The sequence below is a fragment of the Dendroctonus ponderosae genome, unplaced genomic scaffold, assembly GCF_020466585.1.
Source record: "Dendroctonus ponderosae isolate FM_Combo_2020 unplaced genomic scaffold, Dpon_F_20191213v2 Dpon_F_20191213_3, whole genome shotgun sequence".
Classification (NCBI taxonomy): domain Eukaryota; kingdom Metazoa; phylum Arthropoda; class Insecta; order Coleoptera; family Curculionidae; genus Dendroctonus; species Dendroctonus ponderosae.
The window spans coordinates 16,708,345-16,719,331 of NW_026018508.1; the positions used below are offsets into that span (position 1 = coordinate 16,708,345).

A 10,987-nucleotide genomic window follows, 5' to 3' on the forward strand; every position below is an offset into this window, starting at 1 on the left:
CCATAAAATTCAATGGAATAATTCCACAATTTTAACAAAAGAACAATCCACAAAAAAACGTAAAATTAAAGAAAGCGCACTAATTTTACTAAATCCAAATAATTGTGTTGCTTCATGTTTATGTTCATTACACTCCTGTAATGAAGCTTGTGTAAATATTGGGAAAATCCCCACTCGCTTATAGCCAACAAATAGGCTTGATTAATTTCACATTTAAAGTCACTAAACGAAGTAATTTACATATGTTTGACTGAATTTGATGAGCGGCTGTTTGATTTACTCATACGCTTCCAATATGGAACTAATTACTTAATTAACTGCTTTATGCCTGTGTGACTATGTAAATACATTTTTAGTCATTTGTTGTTCTTATTTGTATGGCGGCCCATATTTTCCAGCTTGAGTGACTGTCTTGGCACTATCAAAGCCCAGCCCGTCAAAGGGTTTATTTGATCAAAAATGAGTCAAATTTTCCAAAAATCTGGGACAAAAGGAAAAAATCTCTAGGGGCTTGATTACTAGGAACCTTAGAGAAAATGTCAATTCCACTGGTTTTATGGAGTTTGAGCGTCTCTTTGCCGTGGCGTATTCAGAATTATGCCATCATTTCAATTTTGGAACATTTTCTCTATTTATTCAAAAACCAAAAACACACAGAACAGGAAACCCATGCAATTCCAGTTAGATTCACTTTGATTTGGCGGATGTTTTATCAAGAATAAATTTTTTGGATAAACGCGAAAATCCTCAAAAATCTGTCTCAAAAACCAGAAACATCGCTTGTAGCTCCCTTTGTCTATTCAGTGGCTTACTCAAACTTCCACCATCACTTTTTGGAGCCTAATTTTTGTCTTTAGCTCCAAAACGCAAAAAGTGAGCAACAGTGAAACGATTGCCGTTAGACTCACTTGGCTAATCCGGACATTTTATGGAAAATACATTTTATGATTGGCAGCACCGTCTTTTTCAAAACGAAACTTCTTTTTTACAAATTTTCCAGAAATTCGGCTCAAAACCAAAAAATCCTCCGTAGGACGCCTAATAATTATTTTAGAAAAATCCCGACTACAGCATTTCTTTTAGAGAATGACCCCCTCTAATCAGTGGCGTACAGAACACTTCAATAGCGATTATTTTTGGAAATATTGCTGGATTTTTGACGCAACATTTTCGCCATTTACTCGAAATCTAAAAGTTGAAAAAATTGAAACCAATGCTGTCAAATACAATTTGGCAAGAAGAATATTTTTTAAAGAACATTTTTTTCATGTGGAGCACTTTTTTGGAGCAAATTAGGAAAAAACGCCAAAAATCTTTGGCAGCTTGCTTAATAGTCGTTTTAAGAAAAAACCTGATACAACAATTCTAATAGATAATGATCGCCTCTCGTCAGGCACGTACTCAAGATTTCAACAGTGTTCACTTTAGGAAATAATACACATTTTTTAAGATAAATTTTTGCCGTTTATTCGGTAATTCAAACTGAAAAGTCATTTAAACTTTCTTCATTTTAGCTTTTAACTACACTCACTTACATATTTTGGACATTTTATTGAGAACACGTTTTTTTGATTGAAGGCACCGTTCTCGAGAAAAAAAACACAAAAATGCTGCTCTAAATCCATTAGCGTCAACTTGAAGATGGCACAGTTTCGAAACCTGTCCATATTTTCCCCTTTCATTCACTGTTTTAAACGTTTCGCGGCCTGATCTTTCAAAATGTGATATCAAAAGTAAGAAAGCCAATTTTCCAAAAATTTCTCGTTCCAGGGGAAAATATTAAATTGAAAATTATGCGGGTCAATTAAAAGAGGTTCCAGAAAAGATTAATCAGTGCGAAAAGTAATTAAAAGTGTCTTTCTATGTTGTTATTCTCTATTGTTGTTCATTTCTATTGAGTAAATGATTGTCGTATACAGACTGATTTTTACGTTAACACTTTTATTAAGTTGTTTATATTACAACATTATCGAACAACTTAAAAATTAGAGATTTAATTTTTGCAAATTATTTTGCAGATCGCAAATTTTTCCAGGGGACAAATGGATGAAAATTTTAAATCACTAGGTGACAGGTCTGAACTGTAGAAAGGATGCTTGAATATTTCCCAGACAAACTTTTCTAATTTCTTCCTTGCAGTGTAACTTATGTGTAACGTTTAATAACGTTTACTTGTTGAGCAGTTTATCTTTAGATTTTTTCAAAATACCAACTGCATTCCTAGAACTTAAGGTGATGTTGTGCATCGATTTGAATACCAAATTTTCTCTAAAACGGCTTTTTTAACTACGCGCTTGGAACTACTCCAAACTTTACCTAATAAAAACATCCCTTTATCAGCTTGCACCTACCTAAAGCACCTCTATGCAAACGATGTAATAACTTTTCCAGTTTAACGGGTTTAACTTCAAAGTGGGATTTAAGCCGTGRCGGAACTTTTTAATCAACTTCATACCCTCTTGGACTGTTGATGTTAATGCTAACGCTCRAACTATCATCGGWAATTACTGGGTTAGATGATTGAGAAAAAGCGATTTTTTGTTCAAATTTCTCATCTTTTGTGGCAATTTTTGCTTATGAACAATGATGTTTCTGGGGATTATCGAATGGAATGAGCAGAAGATTTTTTTGAGTCATCGCGCGTTATGTTATGAGCTAAATAGATATTTAWACCAATTTCAGTGAGTTTTTAGACGGGATTTAAATTTTCTCTGCTGCTCTGGACAATCAAATTTTCCGAAGTGCATAAATGAAACAACCACTTAGCATTTTGGAGGTTTTTTTATTTACTTGACTGTATAAGAAAGCTATGTACAAACGTGTTGGATAAACGAATATCCACATGGACCTGAAAACTAGAAATCAGCAATTATTGGAAATCGCGTGTCTGAGCATCAAACAACAAGTCGTGAAAATCCACATTCTAAATTCGGAAGTTTCTATGAGACATGCTAATATGGCTGACTTCAATGTTCACTGAGTACAGCAAATCGTTATTGTCGCAAAAGGGCACTAGACGGCCAAAAAACTCGTCGAAATTGTACTGAACTTGCTCATCCTCACGCCGATTCATAACCGAGTAATTGTTGCTCGATTGCTTCACATGCGAAGTGTACAATTTGAACGATTTGCTCCAAACATCAATGGGAAAACTGTGAGCAACAACCAACGTGAAATTGTACATTACGATTGGGTTTCCATTGCCAATTGCCACCATGCGAAATCTTACTTTAGGCGATTTGAGTAGATCGTAGCCCCAATCCAGTTTAAATATCCGACCTGGAAATAGGTCAAGATGAGTGGATTGACTCAGAAAGAAGATACAAAAACGCAAACTTSAAGCTAATGTTCTTTATAGCACAAAAGWGCAATTTCAGGCATCTCTAGATGCGGTTCTGCATCCTCTAAATTTCTACCTATTTATAAGATCTTTTTATCTTTCCTTATCAAMGAATTTTGAAGCTTCGTTCCCAACAAGTCTYTAACGGTTTCTTTCTCGCAATTTAAATTTGTCTGCTGTTTGGATTCCCTTTAGTCTCTTTTTTTGGCTCTTCGACCGGCTTTGGAGTAAAAAGTTCGAATAGCGGTGGAAAATACACAAAAATAATGAACGCTTGAAGAAGCAGCATAAAGCCAGAATGTCAAAATTGTGAAGATGTATTTAAGGCATTTAGTAGCAACTTACCGGCAAAAGGAGATGTTTAATTTTGCATTTTGGGTGAGCGAAGTAAACTTGTAAACTCAAAAACGGTTGAAGGAGCGAAAAACACAAGAGGCCAAAAATGTTCAAAATCTCTTAAGACAATTAAGTCTAGCGGCGTTTTCACAACATTTTCTAAGCAAAAAACCTTCTAAACAATAAATGAATTAAGTCTGAACGAGCAGGAAAACTTAAAACGTAAAAGACTGTTAAAATTGGTTTTAAAAAGTTGTTAACTTATTTTATCGAAAACCTACTAGATTATTAAATTTGCAGTTGAGTCTATGGGAAATTCAGGCATTTTTTTGACAATTGTTCTGGTGAAAACAGCAACAGAAGCACAAAAATTGCTTAATCTGAAAAACGGTCTAAAATGTACAGGAAATTACCCGCTTTTATTAGGTTTAATTTCATTTTTACCGGCAGACAGTCCGCTGGTAACAAAAAAGTAGATTGTATATTTTAAGCCGTAACTTTAGAAAAAAACTGGTGGAAAGTGGTTGTGAATAATTCAGCTAGTTAAGAAAATTCTACATAAATTACGGCTATAGAAAATTAATTTTCACATTTAAAACAATGCGTTGATGATAGATAAATTCCTGTCCCAACATTCACAATATCTTCACCGACATTCAAACACGCCATATAATTCCAGCCCTAAATCTCATACTTACCATTTACCACAAAAATGATATTGTACGATTTAATGTGAGAGCGTTTAAACAGTCGTGATCGGAAAACCACATGTGATGTGAAGAAAACGTTGTCTGGATGACACTCCTTTAGATGATTCTGCAAGGTCTTCATGTTACCTTCCCATTGGCATTCATATGCATCCCCCAGCGGACACCTTACAGGAAAATAGGGGCAAAAATGCTCATGAATCCCCGTATGGGAGGCAGTCGCTGTATAGGAGCAACCCTCGAAGCTGCAGGGAAAACTGATCAGCGGATGCAGCCGCTCAAGAGCGAACGCTCTAGTGAAAGTCTTCGGTGTCCTGGAAACAGTCCAGTTTTTGCCCTCATACCGTCCAAACGGTTGGACATTTGATTACAATTGATTTACCTGCAAGTGGGACATTTGATGCACTGTTTCCAGCAATTCAGGCAGATAATGTGGCTGTTGGAGCACATCATTATGGGCGGTTGAGTCGGCTGGAAACAGACTGGACAGTCGTATTCTTTTGCAATTTGTTGTTCTAGTTCGTATTCTTTTTTCGTTATTGGAGTTATCATCTGGAAGGAATCAACTGGTAAATAAGCTCAGTTTTTGTAGTTTTCGAAGAAAAATATGCAAAGAAAAACCGGTTGGGAGTAAGGGGCCATTGATTGTCTTTTCAGCAATTGATTTACGGTTTGGTCTTTGTTGCTCTCTCAGATCCTTCTGTGCATGCCTTTGTTCCTCGTTATTTTCTTCAATATTTCACGCTTTTATTTCCTCCCCGCGGAAATGTTTTCTGAACCACTTTTGCTTGTTGTGAATTTATTCATGATTTATTTATCTGTTTTGCCAAATTCTTTATAATTTCCGATCGATTGTCGAGAGTGAAAAGCTTGAAAACTTGCTTTAAATTGCAGAAATCAAAATCAGTTAAGACGAAACAAAATTATAATGTAAATACAATCTGTTGAAAAGTTATATAATATTTTYAWTGTAAAAATTGGCTATKATTATTGGKTATGTTTYTGGGAGAAACTCGTTTTTTCCAGTAAACCTTCCTGGGTGGACAGGTGAAATTTCCAGCGGRGAAACTCGTTTGCTGGCTTCTTTCCCGACTCATAAAAGTAGAACTTTCGCTTGCAAAAGCCTTTAGAACGTCGCATTTGTAGATTTTAACACAGTAGATTTTAACACAGTTTAAAAATGCGGAAAGCTTATGAGTTTCCAAAAATGGCGCTCAACCGGCCAAAGTCTTACCTTTTGTACAATATCCAAATTCCGATTAACGTATATTTCGTACGTTCTTCTATCCAGATTCATGATTGGTTTGGGGGCCGAAAAATGTTCGTCTTTCACGTTGGTCGCAACACGTCCTGAAACCGAAACCCAGTGAAACTGAATAATTTCGACCAGTAAAAGGGAATAAATTGCGGCAATAAAGAGGGTAAGCGGCAATTAAATCGCCTATAAACCTGCCATCAATTTGCGGCAGAATTAGTATGCCGCCTGGTCGCATATTTCCCACATTTCCAATGATATTGTCACCGATGTTAAACGGCCGAAGACCAATTTCCGAGCCGACCAAACCTCAAATTATTGTCGAACTGTTTAAGATCGGGTTCGGTCGAATGCCCCAAGTTCTCAGCTACGTTTGAATATTCAAAATTGGTCATATTTTGGCCCGGTATGTCACGATATGTCGGCGCCAGTCAAGGAATTTAGCTAAATATGCGCCATGGGCTGAAGAAGCCATTGGGAAGGGCGGTTTCACCCATAGCTTCAGCTCGGCTGATCGGAGTTTTCCAGCCCACCCTCCAGAAGGTTTTTGCTTGACAAACTTTGCATTGCACGCAAATTTCTCCAAGCGGTTCCTCAAATTCCCAACTCAGCCTGCCTAAGGAGCTTTGCATGGGCTAATGAAATTTAAAATCTTAAACATTAGCCTTTATGTTAATAGAAGTCGCTAAAATAATACGAATCTCTTGGGCCCAGATGGGGAACCTAATTACTAAAAAACAGAGCTGAAGCGTTAATAAAACCCAACGTAGCGTCATCGAGCATTGTTTGAGCCGATTCATATTGTATTTTCCGGAATTAATTCTGTTAAAACAATAAAGTAGAATTAATCCTGCGGGGATGATTCGTCGGCCCGATACGCGACAAGTACAAAGCGCACCGAAGGAAAATCCGATGAATTTTTTCGGTAAAATTAAATGATAAAAACTGTGTTGTCGGGGATAAGCGGCTTTAAGTGATATTTTTTTCATCAAAACCGGCACAGGACTTTGTTTTGTGTTGTTGAAATGCGTTTTTAATTCAAATTTACCCAATCGGGTTGGAAATAGTGCAGTATGGCGAAAACATGCCCAATTGAAGCTGAATTATTGACAAATTGATAATTGCACATGAAAATTGAACCGCATAATGAAATTGATTTCAAGCAACAATAAAACTTGTGCTCGAAACCCTCATTTTATATTGATGTTGTTCATTCATCCACCACAAACACATCTGTGATGTCTAAGCATTTATTGCAATCGGTTTTTGGTGATTGAGTTTTTGCTAAATAATTGAAAATTGTTCTTGATCAAACTTACTAATATTAGCGTCCCAATCGGTGACTTGTCACTACAAATAGTAAATAAAATCACACACGAAGAACTGTAGACACTAAACACTGAAATACATTGCAAAGTTCCGGTCAAGGATTAATATCAACATCGTTTTTCTTGGTGGAGTGAAAGAATCTCGGTTTTTGCCAGGTAGCAGACCTCCTGAAGGTTTGAATAGCATTTAGTTGGTATTTGTAGCTGTATGCGACTAGTTAATTGCAATAAAACCACGCAACTGAGTCTGAAAAATTAATCATTTGCTGATTTTTTCCATTTGTTTTTCTGGATGTCTGCCTAATTGCTTGAGTTTTCAACAGAACTGTTCGAAAACTTATAAGATATTAACTGAACCCTGGAATCAGTAGAATTTTTGTAAACCATCCAACCAACGCTTCTCTAAAAGTAGTAAAAGTTGTGCATTTTTTTCAGGACTCCTGTCCAATTGAGTCCATTTCACAACAATTACATTGTTTTTAGGAAATCTCAAAAAATCACCAGAAGGTTTAATCTATTTCAATCTTTATCCACAATCCCACTAAAGCTTTTTCTAATTTCCATCAATCGCTCAACTTTAGATCTGCTTCAGTTCGGAGGTTATCAATTTTTGTATGGCTCAAACCGGTAGAAAATCAACAGGAGTTTTAAATCTTCTCACTTTTGGTGTGCAAGACTTCTAGAAAACCCGGCAAAATTTGTTGGAGTTTGAAAGTGGTTCATTTTTCTATAGAGTTCTACGAAATTGAAACATTTTTGTGAGCCTAATCGACAATATGAAAAACTGTAGAGAATTTATGTACTTACAAAGAACTTGTTCAAAAGCGTTCAAAATTTATAGTGTGTATTTTTATGATTTTAGAAGTAATACGTTTTTATTGTGAACCTTGCCCAAGTGAGACACGTTTATAAGCTTATCACAGAATTTGGAAAATCGTAGAAAATTCATGAACTCTTTCAATTTTCCAACTGTTTGCACACAAATAAGAAAACGATTTTTTCTGAAATAATGCAAACTTTGAGCTCTATTGAGCAGGAGGTTGAAAGTGATGGTTTTTTTAAAGGCCCGTCCGGTTTAGTCACTGATAAGCAAAACCGAGGGTTTAGAATAAGGTAGAAAATCATTGTGCCTTTTTATCCTGTTGACTTTTTCTATATACATTTACAAGACGTTGCGGTAAAAGTGCCTAAAATTTCAACTTTAAATTTCCAAGAATTTGGAAGATATGGATTTCTCTCGGAAAGCTTGCCCTGGTGAGATACTTGTATAACCGCAGCAGGGACTTTGGCAAAATATAAAATTAGTCAGTGCTCTGAATTCTTTAATATTTTGCAAGCAAACCACGGAAGGGTTTTGATAATATCACTGAAAATTTGAGCTTCATATCGGTGAGTGTTCGAAAGATATGATTTTTTTGGAACGCCGTTTTCCCAATTGAGGCACTTTTATTAGGGTAATAGAAAGTTCAAAAACAGTAGAAACTCCATAATGTTTTTCACTTTCTTTAAATGCACTAAACAACGTATTTTTTGGTATGTACACAATTTGAGATTTATGAATTTTAATCGGAAAGCCTGCCTCATTGAGGCGCTCCAATAAACGTTCGGAAAAGCAGAGTTTACCAACCCTCTGAATTCTTTGATGTTCCACACACGAGCCAAGCAAGGGCTTCTATAAAACTATCCAAAATTTTATCTTTATATCGCGAACTTTTGGGAAGTTATGAATTTTTTTAGGCACGCCTGACAATAGACGTACTTTACCAGCCAAGACAGAGAGTTTGAAAAATTACATATTTAAAATCAACAAGCTCTCTAATATGGCTCAGTTTTTGTGCACAAACCAACCATTGTGTTGCGTAAAACATCTCAAAGTCGAAACTTCATATCGCAAGGGGCTTGAAAGTTATAAATTTTTGTATGGGCATAAGTGTAACAGAAACTTTCGAAAACGGTTAACAATTTCTGAATTCTATAATTATTTTTATTTTTTTACACGCACTAACTAAGGATTTTCCTAGCAAATTCTAAAAATTCTACCTCATTTCTTATGAGTTTTGGTCGGGAAGGTTTCACAATTGAAACTTTTTTTAAATGGAGCAGGGAGTTAGAAAAACTCTTGAATATCGAGCTGCCGACGAGCTGTTTTACACTTGGACTGGGTTCAAACGAACGAAAATGCCCATTTAAAATTAAACTACCTTCTACCTTCAACCCCAGAGCTTTTCGCATGTTACTATGGGTAAAACTATGGGTAAAAAGCTTTTCCAGTAGAAGGGACGCAATCTAAAAATTACTGGGATTTATGTCGCGTTCTTTCTAAACCGGCTAAATTACGACGCTCCTGTTTGACTAAAACTACTTTGCCTTAGATATATTTCCCTGCTGGAATACATTCCGGATTTCCTGCTCTGCATAAGTATTTATTATTCAACCACTATTAGGTCGAAGAGATTCAGTTGAGGCGTAAAAAATTGCGATCGTTTATTACGATTTTTTGTAAAAGTTGGAGAAAATGAGAACGGTTATTTATGCCCGTTGCCTGCTCAATTTTTATTCGCGCCTTTATCAACTACATGGAGCTCTGATGTGCTAAATTTAAGAAACACTTACGCTAAAATGATATGTTGCTTGTTGCCGAGACATTTAGATGCACCTGATCCTTGTCGAGAAGGTTTTTCATTTTTCTCCCGCTAATGGCACTGTTTTTATTCCAATTTCCGACTATATTCGCTTTTTCCAGTTCATCCAGTTTGAGAACATGTAGCTCTTTTAGATGTTTGCAAGTAAATTGAACAGAACATTGAAATTCAAAGGAAAAACAATTTTCATAATTCTCCACGTTTATGGTTCAAGTTCCGGAGCGTGCAGTTTTTCCAGTTCGTTGTACCGGTATGAATTAGAGGAGTAAATGGAACAGGCTGCGACAAAACGATTATGTTTTCATGAGCGAAATCCCGGATGTAAGTTTCACGTGTACCTAAACAAGTTAAAGTTCAATTTTCCGGGACGAATGAGGAAAATAAATCCGAGAATGAGTAGATTAAACGGCGTAAAAATACCTGGGGCGAATTAAATTATTTAGGATTACGGGAAAACGCAAAACAAGAGCTGCTCGAATTGGATCCCAGTCGCACTGGTCTGCATACGATTTAATATTCAGGGGGGTCTCAAGAACGGTTTAGGGTTAGCTGGTTAATTTGCCGCAAAGGCACTCACTTTATGCAGTAGGTTTTCTTTACTGAGTCTAAATCTGATACCTTAAATTGTTGAATTATTTGCTTAGTGCTTTTTGACGTCAAAGTTTAGTTATCGGTGCAAGAGCTGGTCGATATGCGATTATAAAGCGCGTAACTATGAGAAACCCGATATAAGTCGGTTAAAAACAGCCTTCTCTTAACACCCTTAAAACGGTCAAAACATTCACATATTTGGGGGGTTTACAGTGCTTTTAATGCCTTTATTCTTGCAAGGGAAATGGAACGTAGTTTGAACTTCATATCTACGTGAGTTTGAAAGTTTTCAATTTTTTGTATGGAGGCCTGCCTTACTGAGGCATTTTCATAAGCGTTGCAACGGAAAATTGCAAAAATTGCCAAAAATTCCTATGCGCCCTAATTCGTCTGACATTTTCTGCAATCACTAACTGACAATTTTTCTAAAAGGTTCTTAAAATTAAACTTTATACCTAGAAGAACTTGGAACTTATGAATTTTTATCTGCAAACTTTCACAATTGAGGCTTTTGTAAATGCAACAGTAAGTTTGAAAAACGCTAGAATATTAACACACTTTACGAATTCGTTAATTTTGTGCACAATCACCCAGAAAATGTTCCCATTAAGTGGCTGAAAGTTCGAGCTTTGTATCAATAGATAGGGGAAAAGTTGTGTTTTTTTTGTGGACGCATGCCTACTTTTGACCCTTTTATAAGCGGATGAGAGATTTAGAAAATCTGCATTTTTGAACACATTTCAACTGAAGACTGCTCTAAAACTTCCAGAAAGTTGAATTGTATATTT

General features: G+C 36.1%; 1 protein-coding gene across 1 annotated transcript; it reads right to left on the reverse strand.

The window, feature by feature from the left end:
* Positions 1-2,762: 2,762 nt before the first annotated feature.
* LOC125503899 (E3 ubiquitin-protein ligase SINAT2-like) lies at positions 2,763-7,089 on the reverse strand. The gene is made up of 5 exons (XM_048665032.1): positions 6,958-7,089; positions 5,618-5,733; positions 4,766-4,935; positions 4,375-4,697; positions 2,763-3,279 (listed from the first exon to the last, which is right to left on the reverse strand). Exons 2-5 carry the CDS (start codon positions 5,678-5,680, stop codon positions 2,924-2,926), a joined length of 912 nt encoding a protein of 303 aa, XP_048520989.1. The 5' UTR covers positions 5,681-5,733; positions 6,958-7,089; the 3' UTR covers positions 2,763-2,923.
* Positions 7,090-10,987: the final 3,898 nt, after the last annotated feature.

Bases quoted from the DNA above. Each gene is read 5' to 3' on its own strand.
- LOC125503899 (XM_048665032.1), bottom strand. From the start codon at position 5,680: ATGAATCTGGATAGAAGAACGTACGAAATATACGTTAATCGGAATTTG. The intron at 4,936-5,617 runs GTAAGACTTTGG...GATTCCTTCCAG, and splicing joins ATTTGGATATTGTACAAAAG to ATGATAACTCCAATAACGAA. The intron at 3,280-4,374 runs GTAAGTATGAGA...ACCTATTTCCAG, and splicing joins TATCATTTTTGTGGTAAATG to GTCGGATATTTAAACTGGAT.